This window comes from Falco rusticolus, chromosome 5, assembly GCF_015220075.1.
Source record: "Falco rusticolus isolate bFalRus1 chromosome 5, bFalRus1.pri, whole genome shotgun sequence".
NCBI classification, from domain to species: domain Eukaryota; kingdom Metazoa; phylum Chordata; class Aves; order Falconiformes; family Falconidae; genus Falco; species Falco rusticolus.
Window position 1 is genome coordinate 46,508,213 of NC_051191.1, and position 19,048 is coordinate 46,527,260.

Genomic DNA, 19,048 nt, shown 5'->3' on the forward strand with positions numbered 1-19,048 from the left:
TGAACACTCTGAACAAAAAATAATTTACATTTCTGACTTAAGAAAAGATAGAACAGTAGAACAAGATAAGAAATACCAAGTAAAAAGTTTGGATTTCAGAGGGAAAATCTTATCATCATATCTTTAAGGAGAATGCTTGTTAAATGGAGGTAGAAAGAAATGATGGAAGTACTTAACAGTCTCTGTAGGACATTGACAGTAAAACTGCATAAATAACTCCACATCCTACTAAAATGAAGAATGTAAATAATAATTGCATTTAGAAAGTAGTCCTATTCAAAAATCTGTTGTGCGGAGAAACACTAAGCAACAGCTGAACTTTAAGGCACTATTTTTCATAGTAGCGATATATGAAGAAATATTAAGTCAACTACATAACAAAATCATGAAAAATTTACTTGATATACAATGTGCTATGATAAAAAGAAAGTTTGATTACCTTGAGGATTTTTCCTTCAATACATTTAGTTGGGTCCTTACAAATCTCAGAAACAAGGTACTGGTATAATGTAAACAATGGTAAAATCTGTAGGAAAACATTAGGTCATTTAGCTATAAATGTCACAAAGTGTACAATTATAGAAATGCACATTGCAATTGTATATCACAAATGTATAGATAATATAGAAGCACTGCTTTCACTGCCAATACCACTAGTACTTTTACACTCTATGAAGGATGAGTGTGTTAAAAAGTTCTTCAGCTGGCTAGATAACCCCTTATACTTTCTTATATGTGATTCACAACATAGAAAGTAAAGTTTCCCCAAACTATTCTCTGTGTTCAAAGTGGAGTTTTTTACTATACCATCAGTGAACAAATGTGCTGGAAAGATGTTGATATAAGGGATTTCTAAGACGGCATTTTGATGCAATAATTTTTCAGTATAAGTAACAGAATAATAGAATTCTATAAGCTTTATAAAAAATATACAATGAAGTTCTGCAACTAAGTAAAATGATACCAATTGTAAAATAAACTGGATGGTGATGAGGTTTATTGACAAATTTATTCACTTTCATTTCAAACAGAAGTTTTTGTAGGGGCAACTAGCACAACAAATTTTGAAACTGAGTTCTAGTAAAGTATACAAACACTGTATTATTACACAGTATTTCAGAAAAAGTAGATTCTTTCCTAACATATATTTCTTTATTGAAAATGAAAGAATTTCCAAAATTTAATTACTGTTCAGTTTTTACATTTTTCTTCACTTTAAAATCTCCCTGAGCTTGCAAAATGTTAGCAACATTGTTACTTTTTTGTCAAATGCACTTTTAGTTTTCATAAAGTAGCTTAATACTTCTGAATTTGGATTACAAATGCTTGAGGTAAATGTTTTAATTGTACCCATATTGTTTCCAACAGATATTTGAAGTAGTTCAACAAAATTAGTCTTTTAGGTCTTATTTTTAATAAAACTTGAATCTTGATATATTTTGGTTTAAGTGTCAAATCAACTTAGTGCCCACCATGGAAAACACTCCCACACATTAAGCATTCAGTAGAAATGAAGTTCTTATCCTGCTGAAACTGCAATTGCTTTGATGATGATCTATGACCTGGATCTATATCCTGCTAGTAAAAGCGTAGAAAGAATCAAAAATGTGCACGCCCATGTGAAGCAAGCAGTTAAATTAAGTGTCTCTGCCACCAGGTAACTGTCTGCTCCTTGATCTTATTTGATCTCTCCTAGTGAGGGCAGCTAGACAATGCTTAGCAACAAAGTGAACTCCTGTAATGCAGGATGGGAAGAAGCAACAGCAGTAGGTAAGACAGACACTAGCCTGAAGTTCCAGATGAAATTAATCCAATAAACAGCTTGCTGACAAAAAGGGGTAACACCTCACTGCCTTGTCCTCTCTAAGTCCTCTTCCATCTCTACCCACTAACCCAGGCGTCCTCAAACTTTTTAACCAGGGGGCCAGCACGCGGATGCAGAGGCAGGCAGTCATCTGCAGCTGCTTGCTTTCCCTCCCCAGCCCCCGGCAGGGGGGTTCTGTAAATACCGGGGGCCGGATTGAGGACCCTGGGGGGCTGTATCCGACCCGTGGGCTGCAGTTTGAGGACCCCTGTACTAACCCTTGCTTACTCCCCTGCTGCCACCCACATGACCTTTTCCCCTCCCTACTGCCACTTGCAGGACTTTTCCATAAGAGGATTCTTAAATGGAATTTCTTATGGAACTCATTAAAGCAGAGACAACTATCTGCTGAGGTGTTCTCTGTCATGCTGAAAGCTGTTTTATTTAAGTATACAATAATCACCTGACATGAAAATCTGTTAGAGCATACAGGACCAAAGAGAGATAGAACTGCACCTTTTTGAGTACTAGTAAACAATTCAATCTATTTATTCCCATGTACAGCACTGCACCTTTGAAAGAAGTTGGATTAAAGTGGAAGTGGTCAGTCATTAAATGGAGGAAAAAACCACATGGCCAACATAAGAGAGAAGCTGTAAAAATGCTCCACACAGAGGAATAAGAGAACATGAGAAGAAGAAAGACAGAAGGGATTTTACTTACTGAATGTGGGGGAAAACAAAAACAAACCCAAAAAAAAGTATTACTGAAAGCATTATGGACATACTGCATTTAAAGTAATTCTCAGTACAGTGCACTTCCAACTGTAGGTATAGAAAATTCCCTCTGAAACGCCTAAACTAAGTGGACCACATATTATCATCTTCCTGAATAAACAAGTACCCTGTATAAACTAAAAATTGTAAGCAGCAAGCTATGCTTTGCCTCTGTCCCAGTGTCACAGAACCTAATTACATAGGTATTTTGCTGTAGAGGAATGAAGGTGGGTTAATTAACATTGATAACATACAGCTGTGGGCTGGCTTCAGGGGCAGTGAGTTGGCTGATGTGGATAAGGTGCAGCTGTGGCTGGTTCCTGCTAAGTAGTTAAATAGCTGTAAGGGGTATGGAAGAGGAGCAGTCAATGAAGAGAGACCTAGAAGAAACAGAGTGAGGAGAGAGGGTGTGCCTTGGATGAGAATAGACAAGGAGAAGGCAGCAGAGGGACTGGCCTGGAGAGTATGAAGTAAACAGCACAGATAGTAGATGGACCCTAGAAACCTTGTAGGGGATTGGTGGCCGTGCTAGGGCAAGGCATACTAACTACTTATTGAAGTTAACTTGATATGTGATGGTAAAAGATCTTGTTGCAGCAGGCTAGTTTTGAGAGTGCTGTGACATTTTGCTAGAGCTTCTGAGGTATCTTGCAAGTACACCCACACACAAAAATAAGACTTGATATCTCAAAATTGATTTCCAGAGTATAAAAATAATACTTACTATTAAATTTTGTTTTGCACAATGTAATTCAAACATAAGGAAGTTCAGGCTTGCAACTACAGTAGAGATATCAGCTCTGTAGCGATCAGAGAACAAGTCAATACCAGGAACAAGCATATTTGTTTCATATTGTGCAAAGTCACAGTCAGATGTCGGATGTGGAAGAGAAGCTCTGAACAGGGTCTGAAAGTAATAATAATAATGAACTAGTGAAAAGATGTACAGGCATTAGTGAAACACTATAAAACTCAAACCCTTGAGACTCACAATGACTTCATAAAGGAAACTCAGCCAATATGTTAAGTACCCAGTTGTTTCTAGACAAAACCATGAAAAATCTTTTTAGAGAAAATGCTTTATGTGTGAACTTGATGGAGGAAAAAAAACCAGGCTGCAAATAGTCTAAGGACAGCATTTTACAAAACAAGCAAAAGAGAAAAACTTATCTAGGTGTACAAAAATAATCATGAAAGATTCCTCAGCAACTACTCCCCTGTTAGTGAAAAATCTTCCTAAAAAGTCAATGGAATTTGTCTCAGATTCCAGGTCAAAGCATACCAAATAAATCTCTGGAAACACTAGAAAAAAACTAATAAAGCACTAGGGGTTCTTACAAAGATTTCTCAGATTAATCTTAGGATAAGCTTTTGATCAGCAGACAGAAAGAACTTAATCATTTATTCAAACATCTCCATAATCAAGGAAAATGCATAAGAAAAATACATGTTTCTGGGGATGCATTCAAACATTTCTTCGCCAGTCCAAATGTTTCATGGAAAATATCTGCCATGAGAAGAAAAATCTTTTTCTTTTCCCCACAAAGTAAGGTATTTGGATTTTACTTAGCCTTAAGTCCTTGCCCCACCACCACCTCAGCTTTGGTTTCTGGGAGAGTTGCTGATTTTAAAGCCTGTTAAAAGCTAGTCCCACCCTAGTTCCGCCTTTAACTAGGTCAGCTAGTGTAGCTTAAACCATATAACTTAAAACTGATGTGAACTTTCAGGAAGTAACTTAAATGTTCCTCCTTTAAAAAGGGAGGAGTGCTAACATTGTCTCTGATATCAGATATTCCTTCCCTATTGTTTCTCTTGTTGGAAGTAGCAATGATATGCTAGAGAAATATGAATTTACATACCCAGATCTGAGATATTAACAAGCCTAAAGCCAAAGGTGGTACCAGAGGTGGAATTTAAATAAAGTTATAAAAGCTTTCCAAATCAAGGAACAAATTATGGGCTTGAATTTCGCAAGGTACAGCGACAGTAATTGATTATATTTTTCAAGATTCACCCTGCAAGCTGCTCCCATCCCAATTAATATCACTTCAGTCGAGTCCCAATTATTTCTACCGTTATACAACTGGAACAAATGATTACTACTATTTCTCTCAAATGGAGGAATCAAAATTGTTCAGCTTTGTACTACCAGCAATTACAGTGCTAGAAGCTAGTCAAAATTCTCCTTTACCTCTGGTTCTTCAACTTGTTCTCCCTTTGCTGAACTTAACAAGGTTTTAAATGTGGTCTAGCATAGGTCACACAGTCACAATCAAGGCTGGTACAAGACATTACAAAGTGGCATGGGTTTGTTTTGGAAGAAGCCAACCAACTTCCTGATGCTGCGATGCTGCACTGATAAGCAGCTGAGTAAGCATTGATCCGAGCGCAGTATGACTGGCAGAATACTTGCAGTTCTCCTTCCTATATCACTTTTGTTACTGGTATCTTAAAACTTCCTTTTAGAAGTGAACTGAAACCCTTTTTTCCTCTATACTTGGTTTCTGAAAATTTGCAAACTTAATTTTAGTGATATAATTTTCTTTGCAAATGAAATTGAATCATTTTGACTATCCTCTATTTTAGAGCAAACTTCTAACAGAGCTGAGATTTTAGTGTTACAAACCAGTATCTTTAAATGCTAAAAGAGATTTTAAAATTTCTTCTCTTAAGTCTGTTCTCCTGGTTGAAAATTTATGACAAACTGTGAAGACTCTGTACAGATCTGACAGAGAGAACTCGGCTATCGATTCCATCCAGCTCTTCCTGAGCAGAACACTTCAAGAGAAGGAAAATATATTGGACTGCCAAATATTTCAGCCATCTTCACTTTTCAGTATTTCATTATTTCTCTGAGACAGTAGACTCTTATTGAAGTGATAATTTTTAGGCTATAATACAGGAACACTGTTAAAAAACAGAGAATAAAAACATCTCATCTAATCCGCATAAACTGTCAACTATGTCTGATCTCCAGTTTTCCTTCACAATCAAAATGAAAATATTTTAATAGAGGCTTATTAAGATTTAGATTTTAGAATAAATTTTTCAACTTCATGAATTCTAACTGAAATTTTATTCTTACCTTAAAAAGCACAGCAGAAAAACAGCAGTATTTAGTTCTTAATCTCATCTTTGATGTTGTTATATACCTAAAGTACAACACATATGAATGTGCCCATCAATATAAATTATTCAAAAAAAAAAAAAATTAATCTAGCATAACAATGATATTAACACAATCTAGATGTTTTCCGTATTGGAAAAGAGCTGCCTGTTCTGTAGATAGGTGCTCAGCCATGCCATGTGAAGTAAGGAGCATTTGACCAAAGACATATCTAGACAAAGGGAGTTCTCTGGATACTCTTTAAAGTTAAAGGAGGGAAACAGGCAATCTAAGTGCAAAATTCATCTCATACAAAACTAGAAAAAGCAAGTCAAGCAACTCACGCCTTGAAGTGTATTTCTTTCCATAAAGGAAGCCTAAGATAAGTAGCTCACGTGGACTTTCACATAGTAGATGTCTAGCTAGATTAAATTAATCACACACAGTACCTTATCAGAGCTTTAAACCACCCTGTTAGCAGGGTAATTATCTGATCTACAATATTAGAAATCTTTAATACAGATTAAAGATCAAGGAAAAAATTAGGGGCTTGAATTTTGCAAGGTACAGCGACAGTAATTGATTATATTTTTCAAGACTCACCCTGCAAGCTGCTCCCATCCCAATTAATATCAGACCCACTTCAGTCGAGTCACAATTATTTCTACCGTTATACAACTATAATATATATATAGTATATATTATATTATATATATATAATATATAATATACAACAATATAATGAAAGTATTCGAATCCTTTCATCTGAGACAAAGTCACTCTAGAAAGAGCAACTCAAGGGAAAGATGTTTAACATCTTCCTTTAAACTCTGTTTGACCCAAGTCAGGTCTGAATAGAAGAGATCTGCCTGAGGGAGAAGCTGAGAGGATAGCTCCCTCCAGATCCCTGGACTTGGAGGGATTTGAAATGGGCATATTAGCAGTAAAGGAATCGTATGCAGTGCAGTAAATATGTGCCACAAGCATCTGTAAACAGCTAGGGATTCTGTCTTGCCTAATTGGACCCAAAAATGCACCACAGCTCAGAATTAGAAGAGCTGTGGTTTAGAATCATCTTCAACTCATCTTTTCCTCTTGGGTGCCAATTCAGAGTGTGGCAATACCATTTCATCCTGAAATAGCCATGCTAATACTTTCAAAGCTACCTTGGTTTACAGGTACTTTACAGTGTTATTAATATGACCTGTTTCTCAGGTAAGACAGTTTACTCAGATGAATCTCTGCCCTTTCATGGGTATAATGCTTCCAAGGTCATTTAGAGCTGGCTTAGATATTTCTAAACTTTACATTTTGTACTTTTTTATATGGTACAATACATTGAGGAACAGCTCAGAATTACATCCATAGTATTTTACCAGCAGTCAAGGAGTACTGGACAGAAATATTTATTGATGGTAGACTTTAATACAGTAATTCAAATTTCATTTAGTTGTAATTCACCAGAAAATGAGTACTTTAGGCAGTAAATCTGCCCTCAAGATACATTAATATTTAATACGTGCAATGACTTGGAAGATATGATATTTCAATTGAAAATCAATATGATGTAAAATCCTTGTGCTTATGACTTTTTATCATTTTGTTTTATCTCAATGATCTCTTCATATAATATACAGCTGCAATTATTATCAAAGATGAGCACTCAAGAAAAGGGAACAAACAATATTCTCCAAAAGAACAACTTTCTTCCTGAAAGGAAAAATTCCTCTGGTTTTGATGAGTCTTTTTTATAGCAACTCATTAGTATTTTCATTTAATTTCAAGTTGTCTAATGTCCTAGATGAGCAATTTTTTTAAAATATGAAAGAAATGCAAATACAGATAAAATACTTACTGAGCTATCTTAGCCACTAAGACTGCTGCGTGTAAACATCCCCAAACTCCAGCCTGAGAAAGAAATTTCTGACTAATATCGGTTGATCTTCCAACTGCAAAGCAGTCTGTAGCATTTTTTGGAAAATCTAACTCTTGCCAGTTGTTAAGAGCATCGGCAGTGTTGAGTGTTTCATCAAGGGCTTGACACCAATATTTAAAAGCAGCTCTGTAACACATAAAAAATGTTCTCATCATATTGCTGACATTTTCCAAAGTGGAAGATAAGACTCGCTTCATTTTACCTTATTGCCTGAGATACAAGTAATTCTGATTAGGTCAAAAACTGAAATACAGTTTCTACAACACAGAAAGATACCATTCCTGGTCAACAGACTTATTGAGATAGCAATAGATATTACTTCTTAAAAACACATAGAGATGCTTAATTAATTTGCTTAATTGCAATTAGCTAGCTAAGAAAAAAAAAAAATCCTGAAAAAAAGTCTCAAAATATAGCTAATAGTGAGTTAGATGAAAGGTTGTGTGGACTTGAGGACAGCACAAGAACTTACAAGACAGCTGGAGGGTATATGAATGCCAATTAGAAAATGAAACAATGCCCTTTTTTAGTCCAATAACTAGGTACCTTTTGTTTCCAGCATAAAAGTGAAGATTTCCAAGTTCATGTAGAGCCTGAGCCTTGAGGTCTCTTTGGTTGTTTATTTCAAGGATTCCTGTTATTCATTTTTTTAGCAGATTAGAAAAAAAATATTGTAACACCATTAAATCAGTGAAAAAATCTTGAACAAATTTTGCATGAGAAGTAGACCTGCATCAACATGTAATTCAATGCATTCATATTTTTGAAAGATTTATTAGGCTTTTACATTTTACCTTCAAATGTACAATTTCTTATTTCTACTAACTTTAAAAACAAGAGTAGGATATATTTATGGAGCTGTTTACCTAAGCTTTTGTATTTTTGTGTTTTCAGACCTCTCAAATTTCTTCCTCTTCAAGAGATAAACTGGGAAGCAGGCCATTGGCCCTGCTAAACAGCACTGGCTGCATACAGCACAGTAGCACTGTCCTGAGCTCATTTCTGGATCCCTTAGTTCAAATAAAACAAGTTATCCCATCTGTTGACCTGCTGCACCTCACCTATTTCATCATACAGCAAAAACAGGTAGTAGTGCTCAGCTGTATTAATACTGTATTACTACATACATATTAATACATCTGTATTACTGTATTAAAGCCATATTAGAATGTAAGATGGAAGCCAAGCAACTAGGTCTTATATTCAAATGCACAGAATCCAAAAGGTCTGTTTTCTAGGGAAAAAAAACCTATCATGGAACTAAAATGAATCTGCTAAACACTACAGCAGAATTTTAATTTGGGAATAATCAGTGCACCACCACTGAAGTAATGCTTTTTCGTAAGATGAGATAACTGTAGAGGTTATGAACCAACCAGTGGCTTGTTTAGGATCTAAAGCAGATTTTCTGAATCAACAGAAAGAAGGGTGTGTGTTTCTGGAAACCAGCTTTCAGACAATTATAGCTGTCTGATGGAGGAAAATAACACTGAAATAAACATATATGATAGGCAGAATGATATTACATCTTAGCTGTAAACAGAAATTTATGAAAAAATTACCAATTGTTTGTTCATAGGAAGAGATAACTACTGAAAGCTGTGACTGTGGTATCGGTTTACTCTCAACCATACTGGAGAAACTGAATTTTTCTTGAGAAAGATCACGTGGTGTTGGTAGAAGTATCAGTTCAGCTCCGACAGTAAATTCCAGCCTTCTGTTTGAAGAAGTATGACGGCCAATTGCTCTTCCAGCATTTTCTAGACCAGAAAAGTGATTTATATGATCAGTTTGGAAAAGCATTATACTATTTTCCAGCACCACAAATATTTCCACACCACATTACTCAAACATAGAATTCCTGTGGACCCTATTCTTATCTGGTTTCCTATACTATGATTCTGTCTTTGTGTCTCCCAATTAAACTCACTGGACAAAACTCACTGGTCAGTACAACCAAATGAAAATATGTGCTCTGTCAGAGAAAATAAACTCTTGAATATCTGCCAGTCAGTCCTTTGACAGAGGTTTGGCTGCAGACAATTGACACAGCTGCATGAAAAAAAATGTATCATTTCATCGCAAGAGAGAAATCATAGGGAAACAGGCTTAGAGTACAGAACTTCATCTATAACTTCATATTCTATGTTTTTTCTAATTGTCAATAATCACTAAAATTTGAATTTAAAATTATATTCCTTTCACTCTTCACTATTTTGACTGCATATACACTTTATTAAGTGAGAAAAACTACGATAAATAACTCACCTTGTGTGCTTGCAAGAAATAATGAAAGTAGTTTTCTGCTGTGTCTCAGTGCTCTGCTGTGATATTTACATTTTTGTAGAGTTTCTCTGAAACATTTCAGTGCATTATTCACATCAAGAGGTACATAAACTAGGGCTTTCGCTTGACTACAATCTAAAAAGAATTCATAATTATGGAGAATAATTTTGCATTACATAAATATATATATTTTTTGTAAATCACCTTGCAAAACATACTTTTTAATAATTTCATAACTTTAAAACTAAAGTATATTAATGTAATCACCTTTGCATCCTATTGGATTATGCATTAAAGAAAAAATATTAACCAGCAGGATCACTTCTGAGCATTTATATCTTTTCCAGTGTTACATTTTAGTTATCATGTGACATCTATATCCCCTGAATTCCATCTGCCCTGGGAATGCCTCAGCTCAGCTCTCTGCTCTGAATTCCAGTATCTGAAGTCTTGAAACAATTTTTTTACTACAACTGCTGATCCTATTTACTACAATTACTGTAATAATAGTAGTAATAATAGCAAAAGTATTTTAAAATTATAAAAAAAATAGTAAAAATACTGCATACTACTATCTACTCTTCTTACATACAGTGTTATTTATTGTTTAATAACTTTCCTCAGCTGAATTCAACACAAAGCTTTGTGTGCAATACATTGACATCTGTGATATGAAGAACTGTGATTAACAAACTTCCATTAAAGACTATAACATTTTAATCCTGACTGATAAGATCAACAACTGTGGGTAAAAGAGGTGTTTTGTCAATTTATAGTTCAGTTTTTCCGTTGATTCTATCGATAACAGTGCAGGCTCACATTAACTTCAGGGTATATTGCTGAACACCCAACAATACCAATGGAAAACTGGACCAAGACCACCACGCTCACTCAACACACTGTAGGTCACCTGGCAGGTGCATGACAACTGCTTTTCTCTGCTTTCAGATACAGCCTGAATATATTTGGAAAGGTCTTGAAAACATTAATTTCCATCCAAAATATCAAGAATAATAATCTGAAGCCAAACCTGAGTTTCTATTAAAAGAAACAGATTATAGAAGCAGTGGCAGACCTATGATAAGGAGGAAAACAAAGAAATATCCTGTTTGAAAAGAAGAAAAAGATACGAGGGAAAAAGAGAACTCACAAGACTGAAATGTGTTCTGACCTGTATAATCATTTCTCATCTCAGGATAGAAAAAGCATCCAGGAAAAATCCGTTCACTAGCAGAATGGGCAACAGGCAGCTGTAATTTCTGCCCTATGTAGTTTCTGCAACTCATCTAAAAAGCAAGTTTTGTTTCATGATAATTGGCAACTATTCAGAAATATCAATGTTTGGTGCTTAAAGTATCTAAATACTCAGTCATAGAACAAAACATAAGAGGAGTGATTTACTAAGACACAAGTACCACTGTCAGTAAGAGGTGAAACATTCACAACACCTAAATATTGGATAAAATATATAACTGTTTAGTTGTTAATGAATTAAACTCGTATCTTATTTGGTATTTGCCATAATCATGAGCAACTCGTTGATGTTCAGCAAATATTCCACCTTTCTTTGTCTGGATAAATGCAGCTTGCAAAGAACCTGTCAGTAGGAGCAGTGTTCCAATGCAGAAACAAAGCAATGTCTTTGCATTTAATTTTAATTAATTGCAAAGATTGCACAATATCCAAATAAATGTTTTCAGGTTAAAAGAGCAGCAAAAAGAACTAACATGAATTAGATTTAGGATCATAGTATGGAATCGGTACATTATGCATGGAAGAAATTTTCTCTGAGTCATCAAGTGCAGACCTCTGCCACTGCTGGAATCATGTCATATAAGCCTTTTCATGCACTTCAATCAATCATGTTCATTAATTTATTATAATTTAATATTTGTGAACATTATAAAAAATCATATTAAATTAATCAGTGAAGGTACTTCTCCATATTTAGTTCACATTAAGAGTCAGTGCCCAAATAAGAAATCTATGGTTCACCTTATGTGCATTATCAGACAGATATTTCATGAAATGAGATTCATGGCTTTCTGGGCCACTGAATTGCTGTATCCTTTCCAGCAGCTTCCTCTGAGCATATACCAGCAGCGGACTCACTTGCTCTGTGTACCTCTCACTGAAAAAAAGCAAAGTATAGTAATTAAGAAAAATAACAGTCTATTTAACTATATAACGTTGCTTTTTAGTTTATATTAGAGTTGGTGTAACTTACTGTGTAAATATGTTAAATTGTACAGCTATGTGCACCAGTGCTTCCCACTTCTTCATTTGATATAACAATTCTATTGTTTTAAGAATCAGATTACATATCCATTTCAAGTCAACCACATTCACATCATCCAGGGGAGACTGTGGATGGAGATTAGAACCACCATTCTCATCCATAATACCTCCTAAACAACTGGGAATGCAGAAGTCTCCTTCAGGTTCCACAGTCTACAGTGAAGAAACATTATTCTACCTGTTATTTTCAAACTTGTTTTTAGGACAAATCAACTTATAAAGATTAGAAAATACGGTAAAGTACTAAAAAATTATTACAGAGAATAACTTGAACATATCAGAATACAATGCAAGAGAAAGAAAACTACCTATGTGATAATAAAGAGTATACTGTCTTAATAGAAATAAATTTTACCTTAAGAGACCTGCTTGCTTGTAGTTCAGTTATCATATCAATGATCATGTCTGATGCCAAATAAAATGGCAACCAGATAGTGTTTCTAAGCAAACTCATAGTAATGGGAAATATATCCATATGAGAATGTGAATGGTTAGCAACCAATTGTAATTCTTGAGTATAGTTCCAAAGTTCTCGACAAGCATTTTGAAGCAATGTCCAGTGGCCACCACGGTGAGCAAGAACCTATGCATACCATTCAAAATATAATTATACTTCAGAAATACAGAAACTAAAAGCTTCATTCTTTTCTTGCAAAGCTTAAGTAAGGTTTCAAAATTACAGTCTATAGATCATCCTTAATAACAGATCATTCAGTATTTAAATTTCTATAAAGCATTACAGAACTTTGATTTGGAAGTTTACATAGAAGCACTAATTTATAATTGAATTTAATTGTTGCTTTTGGTGTGAGAATAAGAAATAAAAATTAATTCACACCACTTATGTGGATTTACTTGGGTTTAGAAGGATTTATGGGAAGAGAAGTCAGTCTGTATTTCCTTTTAATCACTGGTCCCCTTGTTTATACTACCGAGTCATTCACTAAGACCTGTAAATGGAAAGGTGAGCGTGCAAGTATTTTTAGAAAGATTTAACAAACATGAGAAGGAAAGTTACAAAGGCTAAATGAAAAATAATAATCTTTATAAACTAATACATCTTTGATAGAAGTATACATTATGATAGGTGATATCCCTGACATTTCATACATTGTACTCAGACAATTTGCAGAAGATAAGAAATCATTGCTTATTCCCCACTGAAGTTTTCCTGACATTTCTGAAGTGTGTTTTTTTTAATGTAGAAAGTAGGAAGTATTGTAAAGCAATGCTTAGTAATAAATAAAATGTTAATAAGAAAGTGTATCTTACCACTGCTCTTCTTAAATGCAAAAAGATTTCTGTAAAATGCTCTAATAAAATTGTATTTGACAGAAACTGGTTGTATTCTTTGGGTGAATGAGAGATGGATATTTCTGTATCATTTGCTGTTTGAGTTTGAGGAGTATGTGTTCCACTCAGTTTAATGCTGTGCTCAGATTTATCTGTACCTGAAGACAAAAAGTTCACTGGTTAAAAATCAGTTAACATTCTCGTAAAAATAAGGAAGATAATGTTATCAGCCAGCTAGGATTTTCCTGTGGCAGCTAAATACTTAAATGTTAGGAAATGCCAATGTTAAGGTTATCTTATTTATAAGACTATGATATTTAAAATATAAGATGCTTTTACTCAAGCGTTGGAAGAAGCAGGGATAAAAAAAAGTTTGAGCAAGATAACAATGTGTACTAAATAGTTTCCAGCCTCAAAGCCAAAATACAGCCTCATAAGAAGTTAAGTTTTAGAAAGAAATCACCATGTAGCAAGCTCCCAAGAACATTTCTGAAACCGAGGCCTTTTAAAAGGAGAAGTTAGGAAGAAGGGAAGATACCTGACAAATTATGTGGTATGTGTAGAATTGCTTCATTATTTTATTCAATACCAAATATCCTCCAAGGAAAACACAAAGATTCAAGCTTGTAGGATACAGTAGTATCTCAGCTAAGCTAATTTCAAGCTAAACGGTATTTGAACTCTATAGCAAACTGCACACTTCATGAAATTCACTCATTCATTCAGAATTGCTGCAAAGACTAGGAGGTAGTAAACAGTATTCTCACCAGTTTTCAACAAGTTTCAGTGACTTGTAAGCATCAAGAGTATAACTAAGCTTACTTTTATTATAACTAAAAGTAAGCTGTTGCAAAGAGAATGAATGACTTCAACTGCTAGTTTTTGTTACAGCTCCTTGGAAGAGGCAAAGAGGATGGCAGATTCCTACCTAAGGAAATCCTACATGAAATCATAGTCAGGTATGGCAAGAAAGTTCCCTGAAGTGCTGTTGAAAAGACCAGGCTTGTGATGTCTTCTTGAACTTATGGTGGCTAGGCAGACTCCTTTGCGTTGACTTCTATGTTATCACCAACATCTGAGGTAATCAAAGTCCTATATTTCACAGTTACTTACAAACAGGAGCCTTTTGGCTTGTGCTGAAACCTCAAAGGATGTTAGGGAAAATAGCTAGGATAATAGAACAGTCAAATGTGAAAGACAGAGAATTGAAGTAAAAGTGGTAGAAAATAAAAAATTGAACCTGAGGTAGGCTCTGCCACAGGAAAACCCTAGGGAGCAAGCAGTAGAGATGGAAACCTAAATTATTCTACTTCAGATTTGAAAGATGATAATAAACTTCAGTCCATAATTTTAAGAAAGACTTACAGAACCATCCAGGTAATTATTGACCTGTTAGGAAATCTATATGAAACTAGAGACCAATTAACAACCACAGAAACTGATTAAAATTATCATTGCATTTAAAATAATCTGCAATATTATCAATTTAATAGGTCTAGTAGCATGGCTTCTGCAAACCAAAAGCTGTATCACTAATTCATTAGAATTTATAAAATTGTTACTAAAGTATAGGATAAAGAATAACCAATTGATTAGAAGTAACATATTTATCAATACAGTAAACACTGTTCAGAGTTAGTATAAATGCCCCATTATTGACTATGACTTCTTTTATATTACATATGCCAAAAAGAAAAAATACAGATACACTTAATGAAATCCAGAAACATCTCTTTAAATTGGCATGAGTATTTTTTCAAAGGTGATGTGGAGAACTAATGGTGGAGGTCAAGACAGAATTTAAGAGAAGGTTAAAGTTGAAACTGATTCCAGTTGTACACTCATTAAAAGTTCTTACAATTTTGTTTTTCAGTCACTCCTGACTTTTTAAGGATAGGTGGTGTTGGTGTTCTCATGTTATTCTCTATGGCTTCTCTCACCACTACAGTGCCAGAATTATTTAATGAGAATATTTCAGGATCCAAAATATTGTAACTGCAGAATGGGAGAAAAAGGAAGAAAGCACAAAAAAAACCCCAGATATCATAATAAAAAAAAACTTCGATATATATGCACACAAAATTAATTTTCTCAAACGTGAGTTTTGATTACTTTCCAGCAGCTTTAGGAAGCACAAATAATGAAGTATTAGGAATCAGAAATAATGAAGTATAGCCAAAAGTTATAAGGAAACAAAAAATAGCATAATATATTCTATTTCAGAGGTTTCATCTGACCAGTCAATGAGCAACCACAAATATGCATGTCACCAGTCATTTGATGGAAAGCAAAACTTGTTACATAGTAAACCAATTTGCATTTGGAAGCTGAACTGTTCATATGACAAATTGACTGATGATACTGTAATTCAGGTCTGTTTGCATTAATGGCAATAACAGAATAATCTATATTGATAGCAATCACTGATAATGCAATAAGATATACCTGTCCAGATACTGTGAACCACAAATTCCAATGTTATATTGCTCATTCAGTTTCTTTTTAAGTAAGTTGTAGTGTGCAACTGCCAGATAGATATTCATCTGAGACCTCCAGGGCATTTCTTCAAGACACATGTGATGAAACTTCTTTCGGTTTAAGTAACTACTCACAATTGGTTTCAGCAGTACCACCAAGGTGTGACGAGCTACTTTTTGCAACTTTTCCTTGTATTTCCTAAACCAAAATATATGCAGTAGCAAAAAATGAAATTGTGTTTTATTGTAGCTCTAGAAAAGAAAATCATGGGAAAGATACACAGAAATATCCCATTGCATAACCACATACTTTTATTAACTCAGAAGCACATTACACATTTCAACCAAAAGGATTTTTGCTGCAGTCAAGAAAAGCAATTGTGCTTTCCCTCTTTATGTACACTTAATACACACTAAATCCTATCTTATATTTTATGCACTTCCATAAGGTATTTGTCTTAGTACTTATAAAAAGCTTAGCTCTGTGCTTGATGTTATTTGTACCTGAATCATCCAAACAGATTATTATAGTGAATACAATGTGGTTCACACAGTCTGTTCAGGAGATGGAGGGTTTACTATTATACTGTAAATTTCAATCATCCTTTTTATTGCTGTGTTTTGGTAGCTAATCATCCTCAGTGTGAAGAAAACATTTCATTTCAAATTTGCATGCCTGGTTTTAATTTCCAGCCATAGAGTTTTTCTATGTTTCTCTGCCAGATCAAACAATTCTGAATTACCTAGCACATACAATGCTGTAGTCAAATCAAGTATCTTTTTTTCTTTTTTATAAACTTTAAACTGATTCCTTTATCGATATAAATTGTTATTCTGCCTGTTTCTCAACTTTAAAATATGGGCAGAACAGTATACCACATACAATGTTGATTACATTATGCTGCAATATTATTATGTAAGATACAAAAGAGTAGCCAAAAAAGCAAAAAGCCCAGGATAAGTTAAACAGCCCCACTGAAAGCCATGAAAATCATGGTAAGGTGTGTGTGGGGGGTTCTGTTGAAGTCAAAAATGGGATGGTTCAGATAAATATTTAGATGATAGTGTATAGAAGACTTTTCTTACTTTCTTTATTTAAAACACTTCCAGATTCAGTTATGTGACTGCTTATATTCAGATATTTCTAGTTTTTTACTTGCTAACTGCTGGAAGCATAAGTGACCAAAGTACCAGGTAATAAGTACTAAAAATTCTTTTAGGTTGGAAGGTACCATTATTACTGACTTAACCAAATATATAGAAATATTTGCCAAAAGAAGAGGTGAATGAATTTTCATTTGTTTTCATCAAGAAACAGTTTTTTGAAAGCTACAGAACAGATAATCCAAGAAGACTAGCAAAAGGATGACAAAAATCACTCTGAAACTACCTGAACATCAAGAACAAATAAACATTCTTTATTCATTTCTAACAACCAAGCTCCTCAACACAGTGTGAAAAGCATTATAGTATACAGATTAACAGCTTTTCCACCACAATGAATGCTCAAGCTAACACAACTGAAATACAGTCTTGGATTATTAATACAAAGTCTTCAAAATCATCAACAGTTTTTTTCTTAAATAAATATGAGACAGATTATGATCTCTCAAGTGGAAGCCAATTTTATACCAAACAAAACCAGTAAAAAACGTAAATGGACTGTCCACAAATTCATCCCTCTGATAGAAAAAAGTTTTAAAATACACTTCAAAATACTTAATATTAAATAAACTAAATTTCAGTTAAAATACTTTTGTCCTGTATATGAATCTGACAATTTATGTTCATATACCTTTGTGCTTCTGGAGACTGCATTATGTTTGGATGTTTCATTAAATACTGTCTAAGAGTCTGTCTTTTTCGAATAGGACTCAAGGCTTCTTTTCTTGTTTTCTTCAAAGCTGATGCCTCTGGTTCCTTTAAAAGTGACGTCTCTGTATTCTTTAAAAAAATCTTCCGTTAAAATCTTAAATATACTTCAAATACTTCTTTATACCTACATTATTAATTACTTGAGGTATACAGCAGTTTGGGTTATGCAGGAACAGAACAGAACAGAAAATAAATTCTGGAACTGTTTGTCAAAATAAGACAGCAAATGAAATACTTAATATTCCAGAAAGCTTTACAGTCTTTTTGAAGGTATGTATCAAGTGACTGACACTAAGAAGTCAGTCAGGTCCCCAAATATTTTCTTTCATATACCAGTGTTTTTCATCTCAAAAATAATGATAGTTCTTTTCCTATTATTACAAAAAGTAGAACTTTGCAATACAAAAACTGAGACAGAAAACCCTTTCCCTAATCTATCTCAGATGCTAGCAGTATTGCAACATTACTAGAGGGTTATAAGGGAGAAAACTCTTCCTCCAAAACAATACAAATCCTTATTATACTTGCTTTCCAAAAAAAGAAAAAAAATATTTTAAAAGAATTCTGAACAAAAAGTCTTTATTGTGCAATTAAAATATCTGCACAAGGACTTAATAATGAACAGCTACTCATGAAAAGGTGTAAGTACAACATACTGTAAAAAATGCCTGAACTGATATCCTTTTCTTAATGTGATGGTACCCAAGGCATTTCCTACTAACATACTGGGGTTTTTTAAAGGTAGCTGATGAAAGGCAAGCTTTCATTGATTTCACTGATGCATTACTCTGACTCATCTTAAATTCCTCACAATTGTTGGCCTTCCAGATAAATCCCAGATCAACTTTTCTTCCTGGTATCAGGAGTGCAGAGGTGAGCTGAAGACTAGAATTTGTACCTCAGATTTTTGTAATTACGCATATCTCTAGCTGAAGGTTTTATGAGACAGCTTTTAAAAATTTACTTTTGTGCTTACAGTATTGCTGCCTAGTAAAGACATACATAACTCCTTAAAAATAAAACTCACTTTCTGAAATTCCATAACTCCTATAGTGTATCTATCCATGCCTTCTGGCAGAGTGGGAGAACTTGCTTCTTCTGTTGAAATTCCATTGATAGAGAGAAGGTGGTTGTTCCTCCTGACAAAAAACATGATCTTAAAAACATCATCATCATCATCATCATGTTAAACTCCTT

The 19,048-nt window shown here is 34.2% G+C and overlaps 1 protein-coding gene across 1 annotated transcript in view; it reads right to left on the reverse strand.

Annotated features, from left to right (window-relative positions):
- The window catches only part of CFAP54 (cilia and flagella associated protein 54), a 116,402-nt gene that overhangs the window by 37,900 nt on the left and 59,454 nt on the right, over positions 1 to 19,048 (reverse strand). Inside the window, exons 32-47 of the mRNA XM_037389711.1 lie at positions 18,879 to 18,990; positions 17,772 to 17,920; positions 15,945 to 16,175; positions 15,358 to 15,494; positions 13,479 to 13,657; positions 12,562 to 12,789; positions 12,136 to 12,359; positions 11,904 to 12,039; positions 11,080 to 11,194; positions 9,891 to 10,043; positions 9,185 to 9,382; positions 8,169 to 8,256; positions 7,542 to 7,748; positions 5,666 to 5,732; positions 3,305 to 3,487; positions 440 to 526 (exon numbers count right to left, since the gene is read on the reverse strand). Of these exons, the coding sequence (XP_037245608.1) occupies positions 440 to 526; positions 3,305 to 3,487; positions 5,666 to 5,732; positions 7,542 to 7,748; positions 8,169 to 8,256; positions 9,185 to 9,382; positions 9,891 to 10,043; positions 11,080 to 11,194; positions 11,904 to 12,039; positions 12,136 to 12,359; positions 12,562 to 12,789; positions 13,479 to 13,657; positions 15,358 to 15,494; positions 15,945 to 16,175; positions 17,772 to 17,920; positions 18,879 to 18,990 (2,494 nt within the window). The remainder of the gene's footprint in view (positions 1 to 439; positions 527 to 3,304; positions 3,488 to 5,665; positions 5,733 to 7,541; positions 7,749 to 8,168; positions 8,257 to 9,184; positions 9,383 to 9,890; positions 10,044 to 11,079; positions 11,195 to 11,903; positions 12,040 to 12,135; positions 12,360 to 12,561; positions 12,790 to 13,478; positions 13,658 to 15,357; positions 15,495 to 15,944; positions 16,176 to 17,771; positions 17,921 to 18,878; positions 18,991 to 19,048) is intronic.